This window comes from Chrysemys picta, chromosome 20 (genome assembly GCF_011386835.1).
Source record: "Chrysemys picta bellii isolate R12L10 chromosome 20, ASM1138683v2, whole genome shotgun sequence".
Classification (NCBI taxonomy): Eukaryota; Metazoa; Chordata; order Testudines; family Emydidae; genus Chrysemys; species Chrysemys picta.
In genome coordinates this window covers 24,677,176-24,695,803 of record NC_088810.1, presented here as the reverse complement: position 1 = coordinate 24,695,803, position 18,628 = coordinate 24,677,176, and the positions used below count along the sequence as shown (strand labels likewise).

The 18,628-nt window shown below is 67.7% G+C and overlaps 2 protein-coding genes across 2 annotated transcripts; both read left to right on the top strand.

Moving 5' to 3' along the window:
• Window positions 1–92: 92 nt before the first annotated feature.
• Window positions 93–6,941, top strand: PYGO2 (pygopus family PHD finger 2). The gene is given in 7 exon segments (XM_005280643.5): window positions 93–1,038; window positions 2,460–2,509; window positions 3,143–3,547; window positions 3,549–3,626; window positions 3,629–3,964; window positions 3,966–4,168; window positions 4,170–6,941. Coding segments are annotated over 7 exon segments (1,233 nt in total). The 5' UTR covers window positions 93–914; the 3' UTR covers window positions 4,207–6,941.
• Window positions 6,942–7,926: 985 nt separating this feature from the next.
• PBXIP1 (PBX homeobox interacting protein 1) lies at window positions 7,927–17,152 on the top strand. Its single transcript, XM_024108607.3, has 11 exons — window positions 7,927–8,096; window positions 10,383–10,476; window positions 10,924–11,041; window positions 11,460–11,536; window positions 12,443–12,611; window positions 13,251–13,457; window positions 13,539–13,562; window positions 13,757–13,827; window positions 14,170–14,295; window positions 14,832–15,928; window positions 16,296–17,152. The coding sequence occupies exons 2-11, from the start codon at window positions 10,417–10,419 to the stop codon at window positions 16,420–16,422; spliced, it is 2,076 nt and encodes a 691-aa protein (XP_023964375.2). The 5' UTR covers window positions 7,927–8,096; window positions 10,383–10,416; the 3' UTR covers window positions 16,423–17,152.
• Window positions 17,153–18,628: the final 1,476 nt, after the last annotated feature.

Sequence of the window (18,628 nt, the reverse complement as noted above, 5' to 3'; positions counted from 1 at the left end):
GATGCTGCATCCGTGTCCAGCAGCTGCTCCTCCAGGGTACACGGGGCGTGTGCTTGGCTGAGGGCTCTCTGAGCCAGCGGGCTGATGCTTTGCCCCTTGGGCCCCAGCGGCCCCTCTCCTAGGCTCTTAGACCCTCAGCTTTACATGGCCAGTAACTGCCCCTGCCCGAGCTCTCCCCGGCGGGCGCCTCCTGCTGCAGTTGGCGGCTGCAAATGAGGTAACATCCCAGCAGCGGGAGGGCGGCAGAGCGGCCCCCCAGCCCTGCGGCCAGCTGCCCCCCGGCCATGGCCGCTCAGATCTGGGCCAGGGCTCAGCCACCACCCCCAAGGGCAGCTCACGCCAGGCCGGCCTGGAGGGGCTGGACAGCCCCAGAGAGCTGGGGCCCGGAGTGCCCCGCCCAGCCCTGGCTCCCGGGGGCAGGAGTGTGGGGGCAGAACGGGGAGCTCAGCTCCTGGCTCCCTCGTGCCCCCCTGGGCAGGGCCCGACTTGGGGGTGCCCCATGGGCAGGGGCCCCAGCAAGGGGATCAGCTCCCAGGGTGGGGGGCTCAGGGGAGGGGCTCCAACCCTGGGGCCCCCTTGGCGAGGGCCCAGCTGCGGGGAGCGGAACCCAGAAGCCTGCAGTGGTCTGTTCCAGCACCCCCCGCCCCCCAGTGTAGAATAGTCTAATCCTGGGAGTGGTAGGGCTCGCCCCCCCTTCCCTTGTGGAATGGTTTGTCCCACCCGGTCCCCCTACCACCGCATACGGAGTGGTGGGGTCCGCCCCCGTGAGGAATGGTTCACCCTCCCCCCCTCCCGCGGTGGTAGGGCCCGGCCAGTTTCCGGTTCCGGCGCGGCCGCCCTGAGTGCGGGCCGGAGCCGCAGCGCGGAGCCATGGCGCAGCCCGGGCCCCCCCGGCTCTGAGCCCCGGGCCCCCCATGGCGGCTCCGCACCCCGAGAAGCTGGAGGGAGGAGTCCCGGCCCCGCCGCCCCCCCCGGGGCCCCCCAACCCGCCGGGCAGCGGCCCCCCCGGCGGGCCCGGCAGGAAGCAGGGGAAGGCAGGTGAGAGCGGGGGGGCCGCGGGGCTGGGGGTTCAGGGGGCGATGGGGGCTGGGGCGCTCAGAAGGGGATGAGGGAATTGTGCTGGGGGTGGGGGGCACGTGGGGGTGTAGCCGGGGGGGCACGTGGGGGTGGGGTGGGGCGGGGGGGGCACGTGGGGGTGTAGCCGGGGGGGCACGTGGGGGTGGGGTGGGGCGGGGGGGGGCACGTGGGGGTGTAGCCGGGAGGGGCGCGGGGCTGGGGTGGGGCGAGGGGGCACGTGGGGGTGTAGCTGGGGGGCGGCCCTGGGGCAAGGGGTTCAGGGGGCGATGGGGGCTGGGGCGCTCAGAAGGGGATGAGGGAATTGTGCTGGTGGGGGTGGGGAGGGCGAGGCGGATTGGCGGGGTTGCGGAGGGGCCAGTGGGTTGCGGAGGGGCCAGTGGGGGGGGGGGGCTTAGTGCCCCACATCTCTCTGGAGCAGTGACACTGGCAGGGCTGTCCTGGCTCTTGCGTGACTGGTACGTGCTGGGCTGTAGCCCGGGGCCAGGGGCGGTGGGGTCTGCACGGCACCCCCCTCCCCTGGACAGGGCTTGCAGGGGGCAGGGCCATGGGGGCTGCATGCCTGGCGCTCTGCACGGAGAGTCTGGGCCATGGGTCCCCACCCCATGGCGCTTCCAAGGGGGTATGGCCATGGGGGCTGCATGCCTGGCGCTCTGCACGGAGAGTCTGGGCCATGGGTCCCCACCCCATGGCGCTTCCAAGGGGGTATGGCTGTTCCTTGGCTGTGCCAGCACAAGCCGCCTGACTGCAGGCCGGGGTGACCTGGAGCTGACCCAGGGCTGAGTCGTTCCTGGCAGGCGTTTGTGCAGCGCAGGAAGGGCCGGAGCGCAGAGGCCGAGCTGAGGCCTGGCGGGATGCAGCAGCCGTCCCCGCCGGCCCTTCCTGCGCATGGGTTGAGCTTGCACGGGCAGCAGTTGCGCTGAACACAACTGGAGCCTGGCCCTTTGTGGGGAAGGGAACACGTTCACCTGGGAACGGAGCTTTGGGGGAGCCGGACCGGGACGCCAGCCACCTGCACGCAGCTGAGAACCGGGGATGCATGAGCAGGGCCATGGTGCGGCTCAGTCCTGGGGCCGTAGCCGGCTCCTGTTCTCCCTGGATCAGACTTCTCGGTGACCTTATCAGGCCATAAAGTTCTTCTGTCCCGTCATCAATGGGGTGGAAACGCTGCCTGTGTCTGGGAGTCTGCCCTGGCCCTGCCCTGGCCCTGCCCTGGGGGAGCAGGTCGGGGGTGAGAACAGGGAGGCTTTATGGGAGAAAAGAGTTTGGGGGGTGTCTGGTCTTTATTTTCTCTCCGTGCGTAGGGGGGACGGGGGGATGGGCTGTCTTCAGGCCCTGCCAGGGTTGACGGTGCTCACTGACTTCACCCGTGCTTCCCCTCACAGGTCTGCAAATGAAGAGCCCTGAAAAGAAACGGCGCAAATCCAACACTCAGGTAGGGGCACGGCTGGGACCCTGTGCGTTCAGACTCCGTGATAGGAGTGTGGGGGCCAGGCTGTCAGACCAGCACCATGACACGAGCACATGCATGGCACCTGTGGGCACAGACAGCCCCACCCACAGCAGGCTGAAGCCAAACCCTGGGGCTGCTCGGAGTGTCCTGTATCAGGGCCGCCGGCCGGACACGCCACACCCCATGGAGCAGCACGCAGCCAGTGGGGGCTGTACGGGCAGCGGTGCCCTTCCTCGAAAGCAGCCAGTGGTGGCTGTTCCCATGGCCTGGGGACTATCCCAGTGTCCCCGGTGCCTTTGACACGGATGGCGCTAGGAGCCCAGGGTCCCTGCTCCAGACAGGGCTCGTCTCTCTCCCCGCCCCCCCCCCCCCCCCCCCCCCCAGTAGCAGGAGGCTCCTGGAGGGGCGGCTTCCTGCTGCTCCGAATGCCGTCCGTAGCCAGGCTATGCAGAGGAACTACGGGGCTCGGCCCTGCCAGTGCTGTGTGTCTCCGCCCAGGCCCTGCCTGGCACCAGCGGGAGCTGAGGGCCCTGTGCTCCTGGTATCCCTGGGCCCCACACGTCTGCTTGTTGCGTGGGTAAGCCCCACACTGACTCCTGTGCCTTCTCCCCACAGGGCCCTGCCTATTCCCATCTCTCCGAGTTCGCCCCGCCCCCGACTCCAATGGTCGATCACTTGGTGGCCTCCAACCCCTTTGAAGATGACTTTGGGGTGCCTAAAGTGGGGGCCTCATCGGCTCCGTTCCTCGGCAACCCGGTGCCCTTTGGGAACTTCCGCATGCAGGGGGGCATGACATCCCAGGTGCCACCGGGCTACGGGGGGGGCCCCCAGGCCATGCGGAGGCAGCCCCCGCCCTTCGCCCCGGGCCAGATGGGCCCAGCCTTCAGCATGCCCCCCCAGAACCCCAACTACGTGCAGCCTGGTGCCATGAGCTTCCCCAGCCAGCCCTTCAACCAGCCTCTCGGACAGAACTTCAGCCCCCCCGCAGGACAGCTCATGCAGGGGCCAGTTGGGGGCTTTGGGGCCCATGATCTCCCCCACCATGGGGCAGCCTCCCCGGGGAGACATGGCACCGGGGCTGCCCTGAATCCCCCTGCCGGCCCCCCCATGGCCCAGAGGTTCAGCCAGCCCGCCAATCTCTTTGGACAGTCTCCCATGCAGCGGCCCAGCCAGAACCTGCCCCCAAACACCAGCCCCTTCCCTGGGGCTGACCCCGGCTTTCCGGCTGGGGGGGATGATGGGGGGAAGAACCTCAACCCCCCTCCCAGCACCTTCAGCCAGGAGCCGCACTCAGGCTCACCAGCCGCGGTGAATGGGGCCCAGCCGAGCTTCGCCCCCAGCAGCGCCAGCCGGAGCAGCAGCACCCCCGAAGCTAACAGCCTCCCGCCCTCCAGCAAGGCGTCTGGCAACTCTGGGCACCAGCCACCGCCGGGCCTGGGTGTACCCTTGCGGGGCCTGCCGCAGCGAGGTGAACGACGACCAGGACGCCATCCTGTGCGAGGCCTCCTGCCAGAAGTGGTTCCACCGGGAGTGCACGGGCATGACAGAGAATGCCTACGGGCTGCTCACCACCGAGGCCTCGGCCGTCTGGGCCTGCGACTACTGCCTGAAGACCAAGGAGATCCAGTCGGTGTACATCCGGAGGGCATGGGCAACTGGTGGCGGCCAATGACGGCTGAGTGGGCGCTGGGCCCGGCTAGGGAGGGGCCGTGCTGCCCTCCCCTCGTACAGATCCCTGCGTGGTTTTCGGGCCAATCCCCCCCCTTATTTTGTAGCCACCCCTCTCCGTGCGTGCAAGAGACGATGTCGAGGGCTGGCGTCTGGCTTCGGTAATGTTTCCTCTCTGTTCTTGCTCGTCTGCGTGGCTGGGCCTGGTGCAGCTCATGCTCTTTTAAAATACTCGGAGTGTCCATTGGAGGGAGAGGAGAGACCAGTTCCTGCCCCCAGATACCCCCGCGCCTGCCAGCCCAGAGTGTGAAGTCCGGCTCGGGGCTCTGAGGTCTCTGTTACTGGCCGAGCTGAGCGCCAGTGGTAGCAGAATCTCTGTCTGGGGGCAGAGTAAGTGACTGTTTCACAGAGAGCCCTGGGGCCGGGGGTGTCCTGCAAATGCGGATGCTCAGAGCAGTTTCTACTGCATAGAAGTGGGGCGGAGCTGGCGAGGGCTGTGTCCTGGTGATGGGGGAGCTGTGGTGTGACCCCTAGAGCTGGGAGTTGAGCCCAGAGCAGCGTTACAGATCTTCTCCCCCACCCCTGGCCACAGCGAGGGCTGGAACAGCCAGGGCTCCGTCTCCTGGCAGGGGCCTGTAGTGGAACCAGCACGCTGAGCCCTTTGCACTTGATGGGTGTGAGTGTGTCTGTCCCACCCCTGAGCCGCCACTTCCCAAGCAGCACTCGGCTCTGTGCTGTTGCCGGAGGGGAGGGCAGTGCGTCTGCACCATGATGGGGGTGGGGGGGAGGTGTGCTGCCTGCGTGCGTCAGAGCAGCAGGGAAGGCGGCTTTCTCTCCCTTTCCCCAGACCGCAGCCGGTGCTCGGGACGTGTGTGGAATCCCGGCTGAGTAGCTGGAGTGCAGGCCCCTCGGAGCCGAGCTGGGCCTGCTGCAGGTGCGAGGTGGGTTCTCCTGATCACTCACAAATTGTGTCTGCGGCGAGACCCCCCAGCCACAGCGCTCTCGGCGCCCTGCCCCCCGGGAGGAGCTGCTCTGCCAGGTCCTGCTGCACGCTGGGTTTCCGTAAAGCTCCAGCCCTGGGCCTGGATGAGGTGAGACCCAGATTTCGTTCCAAGTCACCCCCCAACCCGGGGGGCTGCTGAGAGCAGCTGGGAGACATGGTCCCAGGGGCTCCACAGCCATTGTTGGATGTCCTCGCACTTTGGGGTCTGACTCACGATTTTTGAATGCCTGGGGCCCATGGAGCCTCCAGGCCCCATCGTGCCATGCTGGGTGGGAGAGCCAGACACACCCTGCCCTGCTGGGCCTGTCTGCGCTAGGGGGAGCGTGGCTGCTCCATTCGTCATTGGTTGGATGGTGCCTGTTGCCTTCTGGGTGCCCATGAAAGCCAGTGGGCGGGTTACGCAGCTGAGCAGAAGCTGCCCGTGCCCCTTTCCAGCGTGAGCTACGTCACAGGGCTGGCTACAGGCACAGGGCCGGGGAGGCGCGGAGGGTCCCGCTGTCCCTGAGCGTGGGGGGCGCACAGGTTGGAAATGTGCATGTTGTGCCCAGGCCACGCGCTCTGGCAAAGCAGGACCCAGGCCCGTGGAAGCAGCTTCTGAACGGGGTGGAAACGTCAGCTCAGTCTGTCCGGGCCCCTCCTGTCCCGCCCCCCACGCACAGGGCTAGGGCTCGGAGCAGGCAATAAGCAGCAGTGGGTGTGAAGGTGTTTTCCTGGGGTTGCCAGCAGCCCAGCACAGAGCTGCCTCCCTTCCCTCTGTGCCAGGGACGTAGCCTGCTGCAGGGCCTGGCTCCCAGCCTGCTGGGCTGCTCCGTGGGCAGCTCAGGTCACCAGCCCGTCGGATTCCCTCGGCTGCCTGGCAGTTCGTTCACACCGCTCGGCGCTGTCATTCCAGGCAGCGGCTGCACTCGGGTCATGTTTGTGAGGGTCTCCTGGCTGCCACACGTTTAAAGCAAAGTGGGGATTCTGGAACAGACACCCAGATCCAGGGCCCTGCGCCTGCTGCTGTGTCGGCGAGAGCTGTGGAGCCCCCGGGGCCGGGGCGCCCCTTAGCCGGTGCATGCGGTGCAGGGGGCAGCTTGCTTTCCACCAGTGGTGCAGACCTAGATTAGCGAGCTGTGGTGGTGGTCGGGGGACTGTCTGGAGCCAGTTAAGCAGAGAGTGAGACGCGTGGGGGGAGGCGTGAACCCAGAGGCCTGGCCTGGTAGATGGGGCTGGGTCTCTTCCTGCTCCAGTGGCTGAGGGGGGTGGGCAGGTGGTGGCAGGGGCCTGACATGAGCTGCGGGTGGGGAATGGGTGGGGGGGGGGGGTCTGAGCTGAGAACAGCAGCACTGGAAGCAGCTTGGTGCATGGCACAGGGGCTGATTGGCAGGTGCACACTTTGCCCTGCTGAGTACGCACAGCGCCCGGAGGCAGGTCTGCTAGCTGGCTAACAGCTGCTCGTGTTTAGTAGCCATGGGCCATCCCAACCCTCGCTGGGCACCCTGGACTGGGCTGCAGCTGGCCTGTGTCCTGGGCCCTGCTGCTCTCGGGTGGGTTGGGGGAATCGCCTGGTTTTGTTAATTTCTTGCTGTTTTGATGACTTGTTCCCTTTTGTAAAGTGGTTGCTGGTGTGGTTTGTAATCGTTTTTAACCTCCCAGAGCTTTCTGCAGGACCAGGGGGCGCGGTCTTGCCCCGTTTTAACAGTCTGAGCATTAAAGGAAAACTTTTTGTATTGTCCAGCTATAAAGCTATTTGAAAGCAGACTCCTGTCTGTCCGTCTGTCCGAGACCCACCGTTGCACTGGGTTGGTTTTGCTGAGAAATTCTGCTCTGTTAGCCTCTCCCATGAGGGTGCCAGCAGTGCCCCCCACCCCCTGGCCTGGTATATTATCTGCACACCCTGGGTAGCATCTAGCCCAGGGATCGGCAACCTTTGGCACACGGCTTGCCAGGGTAAGCCCCCTGGCGGGCCGGGCCAGTTTGTTTACCTGCCGCGTCTGCAGGTTCGGCCGATCGCGGCTCAGGCCCGTGGGGGCTGCGGGCAGCAGCGTGGGTTGCAGGATGTACTGGCCGCCGCTTCCTGCCGCCCCCATGGGCCTGGGCCGGCGAACCGCGGTCAGTGGGAGCCGCGATCGGCCGAACCTGTGGACGCGGCAGGTAACAAACCGGCCCGGCCCCCAGGGGCTTACCCTGGCGAGCCGCGTGCCAAAGGTTGCTGACCCCTGAGCTACCTGCTCCCAGGAGTCCAAGGCCGGGCTTCCCTGGCCCCTTGGTCGCTGCAAAGGAACTGGAGTAGTAGGAGGGGCGGGGCAGGGGCCCAGGTGTCTGGGCCTGACTCGGCCCAGTGGGTGCGGGGCTGAGGCCCTTGCCCGGGGGCTTGGCGAGACGAAAGTGCCTCCGGGCCCCGAGCCTGGCGCAGGCGAAGGAGAGGCGGCTGCTCCCCGAGGTCAGGGGGTGACCAGGGCTTTCCTCCCCCAGCCCTGGGGGGCCGCTCCCTGCTGCGGAAGGGCAGTGACCTGCGTGCCGCGAAGCTTCGTGTGGGGAGCCCGTCACCTGCGTGGGGCGCTGTGGGGCCGGGCTCCAGGCCCCGGGTCTGCGCTGGCTCACGGGGGCCAGGCGGGAGCTGCTGGCGGGGGTGGGTGGGGCCGGGCATTGCCAGGGCCGGGCTCTGATGCCACCTCCTGCCCGGGGTTGGGGGGGGGGCTGTCTCCTCCCCCCGGGGAGCCCCGCCCGACAGCTGGGGAGCAGCGGGTGTCTCCCATTGGCTCCGCGGGTCACGTGCGCCATCCCGCCCGTCCGGAATGTAGCGAGCCGCTGGCGGAGTTTGATACAAAGTTGCTGCGACGCGCCGGGGCCGGGACCCCCCCGGGAGACAGAGCCAGGTGCCCCCGGCCCAGCGCCCCCGTCAGCCCGGAGCAGGTCAGTGAGCCCGCGGGGACCGGAGACCCTGGCCCGGCTGCAGCCCCCCGCCCGGGGCGCGCCCCCATCCCGGGGGGCTGATGTTGGGGTGTCGCCGGTCCCAGGGGGGTTGGGCGCCTTCACCGGCGGCTGCAGGGTGGTCCTGAGAGGGGCTGGGGGAGCCCTGCCCTGCCCTGAGGCACCGGGTCCCCGGCACGCAGGCCAGCGGGGTGAGCTCTCCCGGTGCCCCCCGGCTCCCGGTGCCATGGCTTCCCCGGGGAGGGCGTCTCACCCGCACGGCTCCGATAAACTCCTTCCTGTGAGGCGCTGCCAGCAGCGCCCGGGGAGGAGGGGACAGAATGCCCCCCCCCCCCCCAAGCCGTGCCCAGGGGCCCCTCGTGCTGAGTTGGAGCTGCCCTTCCCTATGGAGCCGCTGGGCAGACGGCGCGCACCCGCCTCTGCTTCCACCTGCTAAACTGCATTAAAACCAGCTAAAAATAGCTCCCCAGTGTCGCTTTCCCATGTTGCAACTGGTGCCATTGGCATGGGGCTCGGGAGGGGGAGGGGAGGCAGGGGCACGGTGGGGGCTGCGCAGGGAACAGGACGGTGGGGCTCAGTGGTGTGGGGAGACGGGCGCCCCGGGCAGCACTCCAGGAAGGTTGGCTCATGCCTGTAGACCTGGGGTTCTCAACCGTTCTCTGTCCACGGCCCACCTGGGCCCCTGGAACTGGTTTTCTGCATGTAAAAGCCAGGGCTGGCATTAGGGCAGGGCAATTGCCTGGGGTCCCTTGCCACAGGGGCCCCACGAAGCTACATTGGTCAGCTTCGGCGTCAGTCCTGGGTGGCAGGGCTCATGCGGTGGGGCTTTGGCTCTCTGCCCCACACTGGCCATGCTTGGTGGACCCCCTGAAACCTGCTTGCGGCTCCCCAGGGGCCTCGGACCCCTGCTTGAGAGCCACTGCTGTAGACCCTCTTCAGTGTCACCCCAGGGGGCTGGGCCGTGGGCCCCCTTGGGCAGCACCCCGTTCCGGCAGTCTCACCTCGCTGCAGCATTTCCTGCCTTTCCTCACATTGGGGCACTTCCTGCTTCTCTCAGAGCTCGGTGACCTGCCCTGAGAGAGCGAGTGCTGGAGAGGACCTGCGCTCCCCTGGGCTGGTGCTGGAGTGGGAGAGCCCAGACCTCACAGCCGTCCCAGGACAGGGGCAGGATCTTTATCCCCATTGTACTAATGGGGAAACCGAGGCACATGGTGGGGAAGGGACTCCCGCAAGGTCACACCGTGAGTCTGTGGCAGCAAAGCCAGGAATAGAACCCAGGAGTCCTGGCTCCCAGCCCCCCACTGCCCTGCTTGCCGAGGGGGAGCCAATAATGGCACCCGTCCAGCCCAGTTCTTCCTTTGATGTGAACCAAAACTGTGTGACTTCGTCTTATTGTCATGGAAACATTGTGAGGTCATGGAGTTGGCTTTGTGACATCACTGCAGGGGCCGTTGGAGTGAGGTCTACTCCGGGTGGGAAGGAAACTCCCGGCTGAAATCCCAAGAGCCCCGGGGGCAGGAAGCTCCGAGACGGGCAATGGGGAGTGACCCCTCTCTCTGGAAGCACCTGGAGCTCCAGTCCCAGCCTGGCACCTGGACACCCTCCCCTTCTTTGGGCGGCCAGCTGCCATTCGAGGCCTGGGGCCTCATACGCCAGGTCCTGGGCCAGCTGGGAATGCCCCCCCCCGCCCCCGGGTGGGCCGGGCTCCTCGGCAGCCGTGCAGGGAATGCGCTGAATCCCGGGAGGCAGCTGGCTCCTCCCTGCCCCCTTCCCCTGTCCCTGGATCTCCAGCCCTCAGGCCCTGCCCGGGGAATGAGCCTGCCCTCCCCACATCGCGCCTGGCTGGGGGACCAGGTATCTGTGTTATCAACGGTGCCAAACCCAGGCCCCTCCCACTGCCCCTGCAAGGGAGAGGGGACAGGTGGGGTTGGCAGCTCCGGCTCCTGGCTCTATTCCCAGCTCGGTAGAGCGGGGTGGGGTCTCTCCCTGGCTCCCGTCCCGTCTGGCGCCGCGGTGGGAACACGGCGTTCCCGCTCCCATTGGGAGGCCAAGCGGCGCGGAAACGGGGCCTGAAGGTCTCTTTGTTTTCATTTGCAAATTTCCCTTTGCAAGTCAAATCACCCAGGGCAGCACCTCAGCCTGGGCACCCGGAGCTGTGCAAAGTCCCTGTCCCGGGTGTCAGGCGTTCCTTGTGCTCTGGGCAGCGTCTCTCCCCTGGCCCCGGGTCGCTGCCGGCTGCCCCAGCACTGACCCCTCGGTCCCCTGCAGGTGCGATCCGGGCTGTCCTGGGACCGGAGCAGGAATGGCCGAGAACTCGGACTCGCGGGACTCGGATAACAGCTGGGTGATCGCAGGCTCCGAGGTGCGGCACGAGGCCCTGGGCTGCAGGGTGGGGATGTACCAAGGGGGGGCCCTGGCCAAGCCGGTCTCTTCGGTTCTTGCTCCTTCTCCCGCTGGCCCAGGGTGCAGAGCTCCTCGGGGGTGGGGAATTGGCTTTCCCTGGCCTCTGCTGCGACCCCCTTTGCCACCTCTGCCCCAAACCCCTGCCCCGCTGCTGCCTCCTGCTCAGGGTTCTTGGGTGTCTGAGCTGCCTGCCCTTGGGTGAGGGTGTCGTACTGTCCCCCCCCTTTGGGTTTGCTGGCGAGATGGGGTCTGGGCCCCAAACATGTCCTGGGGGGCAGCGGGGGTGGGGGCCTGACACTCAGGAGATCTCATTTCAGCCTCTGAGGATCGTCTCTGCTGCCCCTTGTCCCGGGCAGCGCGGGGAGGGCGGGTAGTGACTGGTGTAACGCGCCCTCTGTGTCTCCAGGGTTTGCCCGTGGAAACCGTGGGCCCAGAGCTGGGCACAGTCGCCCAGACTCCAGTGGACGAGGAACCAGGACGACACGCCCTCCCCCAGGGGCACAGCGCCGAGGATGTGCACACGGGCACGTGAACGGAGCAGATATGGGATGAGCCCCCCCAGCCCCTCGGGCTGTCTGCCCCTGGCTTCCCCCCCCCATTCTGCCCAGCCTCCCCAGCCCCCAGGGCTGTCTGCCCCCGGCTTGCTCTCCATCTCCCTGCCCCCCCCCCCCCCGCCCACGCTTGCTGCCTGACACAGGCGCATCCCTGGCCCCATGGGTTGCTCTGGCCGCCTGGCTGGGTTCCCAGCTCCCCCTTCCCCCTTTGGGCTGAGGGGGAGGATCCCTGGGCCTCTTTTGGCTGGGGACGGAAGGGGGGGCTTCCTCAGGTGCCCATCAGGGCTTCTGCATCGGGCAAGAGGGGCCCTAGCTCCCATCCCCCTCCTCCGGCACTGGCCTCCCCGCTTGCTGCCCTCTGGACGCTAACGAGGCCGTCTCTCCCTAGCCGGCGCGTCCCCAGGCAGGAAGAGCGAAGGCTCCCAGCTGAACATGTCCCCCGGCCTCGAGGAGGCTGAGTTCAAGGTATGTTTGCTGGGGGCGGGTCACAGATTCCCACGCCAGAGCCCCGTCCCCAAGTGATCCCTAGAGCAGAGGTGTTAGAAAACCAGCCACTCGCCATTTAAAAGTTGACAGTGATGGAGAACCCAGCACACCCCTGGGTCAGTTGTTCCAACGGTGAATTCCCCTCACAGTTAAATATTTACACCTGATTTCCAATCTGAATTGGTCTAGCTTCAACTCCCAGCCATTGGCTCCGGTTAGACCTTCCTCTGCTAGAGAGACGAGCCCCGGATTAAATATTTGTTCCCAGATAGATCCTCAGACTGGGATCAAGTCACCCCTGAACCGACTCTCTGTTCAGCTAGACAGACTCAGAGCTCAATCAGTACAACTGACCAACCAGCCCCACTGCCTGCGTCCCCGCCGCTGCCCGGGCCTGTAAGGACCCAGCACCCACAGGAGAGAGACACAAGGAGATAGGACGTCAGTCACAGTTAGTGCTTCTGATCCATGAGCGACTAGTGCTTGGCACATGGACCTCAGCTGCACGCAGGGACCCCGGCTCGCTCCCCTGACCCCTGCACCCAGCCGAGACTGGGCGGCAGCCGACGCAGGTGGAATTATAGCCCTGCAGCCGGGGTTTGTAGGGAGCCGTTAGAGGCTCAGATCCGCCCCCCAGCAAGGGGGGTGTTAGCTTTGGCAGCCTAGGTAGCGAGGCCAGTACAGGTCATTCACTAATCCCTGATGTGGGGGGTCGGAGTCTAGAGCTGGGCTCCCAAGCTGCCCGGTCGTGGGGGGGGGAAGGAGCCAGCCCACCCAGGGCACACAGCCCCCTCCTCTGCAGAGCTCCTGCCCGCTGCGTCCTGGGAGGGGGAGCACGTGGGGGTGGGCGGAGCATGGATCCTGACAGCGTCGCTCTGTCCCCAGGACTCTGAGGAGTGTCCCCAGGAGACCCCGAGCCCAGCAGCCTCCCCCAGGCCTGGTGCACCGGGCCGCGAGGCGCCAGAGATCCCGACACAGGAAGGGCCAGGCTCCGAGGACCCCGAGCTGGGCTCTGACACCAACACCCCGGGCTCCGCGCCCACTGGCAGAGCAGGTGGGTCCCGAGTCACTGGGCAGCTCCAGGGACAGGCTCCAGGGTTGGGCCGCAGCGGTGCTGTGCAGGACTCAGCCCCAGACACAGGTGCACAGCCCCCACCCCTCTGCAGAGAGCTCAGTGAGGAGCCTGTCTGAGTGCTGGGGGGGCCCAGCTCAGTAGTTGCTTGTCTCAGGGGAAGGGGGGTGCAGGAGGGAACCATGGCTCGATGGTGGGGGCTGCCTGACGTAGCAGGGGGCTGGTCTGAATGTGCCTGGGGGTGGTGCCTTGCTCCATGGGGGCTGGTCTGAGTGTCTGGGGGAAGGGCCTAGGTCAGTGGGGGCTGGTCTGAGTGTCTGGGGGCGGGGCCTGGTTCAGTGGGGGTGGGACTGAGTGTCTGGGGGCGGGGCCTGGTTCAGTGGGGGTGGGACTGAGTGTCTGGGGGCGGGGCCTGGTTCAGTGGGGTGGGGCTGAGTGTCTGGGGGCAGGGCCTGGCTCAGTGGGGGTGGGGCTGAGTGTCTGGGGGCGGGGCCTGGTTCAGTGGGGGTGGGGCTGAGTGTCTGGGGGCAGGGCCTGGCTCAGTGGGGGTGGGGCTGAGTGTCTGGGGGCGGGGCCTGGCTCCATGAGGCGCTCCCAGTGGGCTCCCCTCACGCTCTGCAGGGGAGCCGCCGGAGGAGGTGAGCAGCAGCGAGGATGATGCCGAGGGTCTACGCCGGCGGCAGCTGCGGGACTCACACCGGGCCCCGTGTGGCCCTGCCGAGCGCCGTGGGGCCGAGGCAGCCGGTGACGGGGAGAGTGGGCTCAGTGTGAATTCGTGCCTGCTGGGCGTGCTGGCGCTGCTGGGCGTCGGGCTCCTGGCCTTCTCCGGTGAGTGAGGCCCTGCGGCTGCTGGGGGGCGGATATGGGGCTGACGCCGGCGTCTCCTTCACCATCTGTTTCTCTCCCCAGGTGCCATCTACGACCCTGGGGATGGTAAGTACCGGGGCGGCCTCCTCCTCACTAACCAGCCGTGCCGCTCGCCGGGCCTCCGCCTGTCTCCGACCCCCAGACTCCCTGCTGGGGGGGTGGGAACAGTGTCATTGACACCCCCCCACGACGCCCTGTGTGGAGCTGCTGAGACGCAGCTCAGCCGGCTGTTCAAATCTCCTCTCCTCCCTTCCTGCCAGGCCCCACGGAGAGCATGGATCCCGGGGACATCCCAGATGGGGAGCCGCAGCCACTGGCTGCTGGCGCGAAGGTACGTGGGGGGGGGGGGAAGGTCTCCAGGCCTGAGACTAGCTGGGCGCCCCACTGCCGAACAAGGGGGGGTGTCCCCGGCATTTGCTTTGGGGGGAGCAGGGGCCTGGAAATGCAGCCCCAGACATCCCTGCCTTTGTTTCCCGGGCATTCAGGCCTGTACGTGAGATCCCGCCAGCACCACACAATGCGGTCAGCCACCTGCTGGCCCCACCCTGCTGGGGAAACTGAGGCACAGAGGGAGGCAGGGTGGGCTGGGGCAGAGCTGAGAGGGGAACCCCGGCATCCTGGCTCTCACATGCCCTGTACAGTCACGGAGCCGAGATTTTACCCTCGCTCGCAGGACTGGCTGCCGCAGCCCCCACTGGACCCGGCCGGGGACCACCAGAGCCTGCACTCCATGAGCTTGCTTCTGGACAAACTGGCCAAGGAGAACCAGGACATCCGGCTCATGCAGGCGGAGCTGCAGGTGGGTGCTTGGGGAAGCCCAAGGGGGGCACTGGCGGCATCATATCCTGTCTGCTGTAGCTCTCGGCCAAGGCCAGCTCGTAGCGTGGCCAGGGCGCTCAGCTGCCCCGGGGCGAGCCGCAGCAGGTCTGTGTGGGGTCCGGGAGCCAGCCCTGCGTATCGCCCTGCACACACGTCGCCCCTTGCCGTGTCTGTGACCGGCTCGCCCGCTCGGTGCGCTGGGACGGCCCCCAGCCAGCACCCGCTGCCCCGGCTGAGCTCCACGGCGCTCCCGGGGCAATTCCAGCCTGCGCTGGGGGCCGTGTGGACGCAGCTTGAGCCCTTTGCTGTATCTGGGTGGGAGAAGCCTAATGAATAGGCAGCGCAGATAAGGGCAGGGGGCACCGGAGGGGGGGTTACTCCCCTCCCTCCTTGGGGGAAGGGGCCCGGCCAAGCAGGGACTTGGCCCTTCCTGGTGCCCTAGGTCGGCCAGGGGGCTGTTTGCCTCCCCCAGGCTTGGACCCGTCTGCCCTGACCCCGCCCCCCCGGTGTCCACAGGCGCAGAAGGACGAGCTCCAGGCCCTGCTGCAGAAGAGCGAGGGGGAGAAGGCGTCGGCCGGCTCCCAGCAGCAGAGCCTGGCCGGGGAGAACGTGCGGCTCCACCAGGCGCTGCAGCAGGCGGCGGAGGCTCACCGCTCCGCCCAGGCCGAGCTGCAGGTGCTGCGGGAGCAGCTGCAGGGCCTGGAGCGGGAGGGCGCGGCCGAGACCCCGCGGCCCCAGGAGGAGCAGCTGCTGCACCAGGAGCTGGCCAAGCAGCGTGGGCTGCTGGGCTCCGTGTGGCGGGAGCTGGAGGGGGCCCTGCAGCGAGCCCGGGGCTCCGGCGGGATGGAGCAGCTGCGGGTGGAGCTGGCCGGTGTGGAGCAGCGGGTGGCACAGGAGCTGCAGCGGGTGGAGAGCTGGGAACAGAACTACAGCGAGGGGCGCGGTGGGGAAGGCCGAGGGGCCACGGAGCCGTCCCGCCCCCCCCGGCAGGAACCACCCAAAGCTGACAAGAAGGAGGGGGGGTGGCACAAGAGGCCGGAGGCCAGAGAGGAGCGTAGGCGCCGGCACGGGGACCCGGGGGGCAGGGAGCAGGATGGTGCCAAGCGCCCGAAGCGCCGGGAGCAGCCCGAGCCCCACAGCCGCCAGGAGCCGCGGGACACCAAGCCGGCCAAGGACCAGAACGGGCAGCGGCGGGCGGGCGGCGGGAAGGGGGCGCTCCGCGGGTCCCACGAGCACAACGTCTTCTGGGAGCCGCCCCGGCTGCAGCGGTACCGGGCGCCCCAGGGCTGCGCGGGCGTGGCCGACTGCGCCCGCCAGGAGGGGCTGGAGCTATTTGGGGCCGAGCTGGCGCCCGTGCAGAAGGGGCAGTTCCTGCAGCTGCTGCAGGGCTACATGGCCGGGCTGGGCTGGGGGCAGCACTACGCGGGGCTGGCGGCCCAGCTGGACGGCGCCTTCGCCAGCGACGGCACCTTCGCCCACGACCGCCTGCGCTTCCGCCACTTCGTGGAGGACGTGGAGGAGCTGCTGGAGGAGCTGGCGGAGCAGGAGCAGGGCGACGAGGAGGCGGCCGATGACTTCGAGGAATATGTGCTGCGGCACTACGGCGGGGACGGGTGAGCCTGCCCTCTTCCCCTCCCCCCCAGGCCCTTCGGCGGCAGGGGTGAGCCCGCCCCCTTCCCCCCCCAGCCCCTATGGCGGGAGGGTGAGCCCGCCCCCTTCCCCCCCAGCCCCTATGGCGGGAGGGTGAGCCCGCCCCCTCCCCCCGAGGCACAGCAGAGCATGGGTGCCGTGTCCGCGGGTGGGGGTGCTCGATGTGGGGGCCTGCAGCGGGGTCAGGCCGGGCAGCAGGGGCAGCGGAGGTGGCTCTGTGCATGCAGGGGAGGGGAGTCGGGGCTGCCCAGCATGTGGGGGGGGGCGTTGCCCTTTCTGCTCCCCACGAGCCCCTCCCCGGTAACCCGCCCCATGCGTTTGGACTTGCAGCTTCACCAAGAAGGAGAGAGAGCGGCGCCGTGCAAAGCAGCAGAGCAAGGAGCTCCGTGGGCACGGGCCCCCGCGGGACAGGGACGGCCACCGTGGGAAGGAGAACAGCCCGCCAGACAAAGGCTAGAGCCGGGGAGGCGGTGCCAGCCCAGCCGGGCCCCACCCAGCCCTGTAGTTTGTAGGGGACAGCGGCCAGTGCCCCATAGGGACGCAATGCTTGTTCTGATGGGCCGTGTCCCAGGCTAGGGGGGCTGGGAGGGAGCGACCCCTGGGGGAAGGTTATGCTCCCTCTAAATCCGTATGGCCAGAGTTCGATCCGAGCCCACAGCCATCGGCCCCTGCCCAGCATGCCAGCTCTGCAAATGGCACACCCCAGTGAGATGCCAATGCGCCTGCCGTCAGGCAGAGAGCCCTTCCCATGGCTGAGTTGGGGGGCTGAGCCGTGACAAAGGGATAGGGGGCATTGGCGGGTTTCCTTGGGACAGCAGGGGCCCTGAATGCTTTGCCCACAGCCTGCAGTTCCCCCTGGTGCTGTGCCATGGGGCTCCCCACGGCACCCTCCACCCTGCCACCTGCTCTGTCCCTTCCAGGTGCCAAGGGGCCCGATTTCCCTGGCATGGGGCCAGGGCTCCCACGTGCACCCACCCACTGGTGGGTAATGGTGTTCCCCTGCTGCTGCCTGGCTTCGTGCCCACTCCACTGCCATCCCCAGCACCGAGTCATGCGGGATCCCCCCCACGCCCTCTGGCGTGCCATGTGGGGCCCCCTCTCTGCTCCCCACCCAGGCTCCCTCGGCACTAACTGCCCCACGTGTGATGTTGCACTTTGCTAGAAACAAATAAACTCGCTGTTGGGAAGCTCCTGAGACCGGCCACTGTTGAGTGGGGCGGGGCTCCGTGCGGCGCTGGGGGGGGGACAGCTTCCCAGGGTCGGCAGCACCGTGCCCCCTGCCCGCCCGGCTCCCTGGGCAGCGCTGCCGTGGTGCCCGTTTCGTTGGGGGACTGGGGATGGAGCCCAGCAAATGATGCCAGAGTCCTGGCTCAGGCAACGCCCGGTGAGACGCCTCCTTTGCCATTCCCAGCCCCTCCCCTCCTGGGGCCCCCAGCCAGCCCGCCCCACATCAGCCCAGCAGAGCCCATTGTGGTTTTCCATCCCGCCCCCCACCGTCCAGCCCAGGCCAGAGAACCCAGCCAGGGATTCCTGTGTCCAGCCTGGCCCCCCTCTCCCTGTAAGCTGGGCCCTTCGCTCCAGCTCCCCAGCCCTGTTCTCCTCTGGGGTGTAGGGACAGCTCCTCCCAGCTCCCTGGGGTTGGGGGTTCCCTGGACACGTCCCGGGGTCAAGCTTCTCACCACCAGGGGCCCTTAGCGTGGGGAAACCTCGTCTCTGCTGCCCTCGATCAGCTCCCAGCCCGTGGCCCCAGCGCCTGCCCCTGCTCTCCGGGCTGCACGCGGGGGCTGCTTTTGGAGCCGTGGGGGTCGGGCTGGTTGCCCTGGGCTGCAGCTGGACACGCCACAGCTGTGGCTGGTTTTAAAGGGCTCGAGGGCCAGATCTCACCTTGACAAAAGCTGCCCCATGGCTCCGCTGCCCTCGGAGCTGGAGCTAGGCCAGGCTGGGACTGAGACCGGGAGGGAGCTGCAGCCACCCCGGTGCCCTCGGCACAGGAGGACCAGAGCATCATGGCCCAGCCCTGGCAGGGGCCCTTAGCATCTGGCTGCACTGCAGTGAAAGACCCACGGCTTCAGCCTTCCGTCGTAAAGCAAAAGTACGTTTCTAGCCCTCGTGGCTGTGGAGAAAGCTTCCAGATGTGACCCCCGTGCACCCTAACGGCTCAGCAACCAGGCCAGGCACAGGAACTCCAAAGCTCTTCTTTGTGCACCAGCGCAGGCTCGTTGGGGAGCCTGACTCCAGAAGCGGGGATGGTAATCCTGCCAGTGTGCAGTGCGGGGACCAGACTCCTGCAGCCTGTGCTGGGAGGGGACACCTGCCCGGCAGGCTCAGAGGAGTGGGGTTTTCTGCCTACACTGAGCCCCGCAACGCCTCGCTCTGTCTCCCGGGGTGCTGTCCTGTCGCCCTCAAGCCCCGGCTCTCGCAAACTAGCCAAATGCCACGGTCAGAAACGCTGACCCGTTAGCGCGAGGAGCCAGGGGGACTCTGAGTTCAGCCCCCAGCCAAGCCTCGGGGAGCGATGCCTGGCCTGGGGGACACAGGGCAGCTCAGTGCAAGCCCCACCGTGGGCCTGCCCCACGTGCTGGCCGCCGGGGCGGGGGTGATTGGGATGGGACGCCGGGGCTGCCTTACGGAGACCAGGCACCATCAGAGAAAGTAACGGGGGG

Bases quoted from the DNA above. Each gene is read 5' to 3' on its own strand.
- PBXIP1 (XM_024108607.3), top strand. From the start codon at position 10,417: ATGGCCGAGAACTCGGACTCGCGGGACTCGGATAACAGCTGGGTGATC. The intron at 13,828-14,169 runs GTACGTGGGGGG...CCTCGCTCGCAG, and splicing joins CACTGGCTGCTGGCGCGAAG to GACTGGCTGCCGCAGCCCCC. The intron at 14,296-14,831 runs GTGGGTGCTTGG...CGGTGTCCACAG, and splicing joins TCATGCAGGCGGAGCTGCAG to GCGCAGAAGGACGAGCTCCA.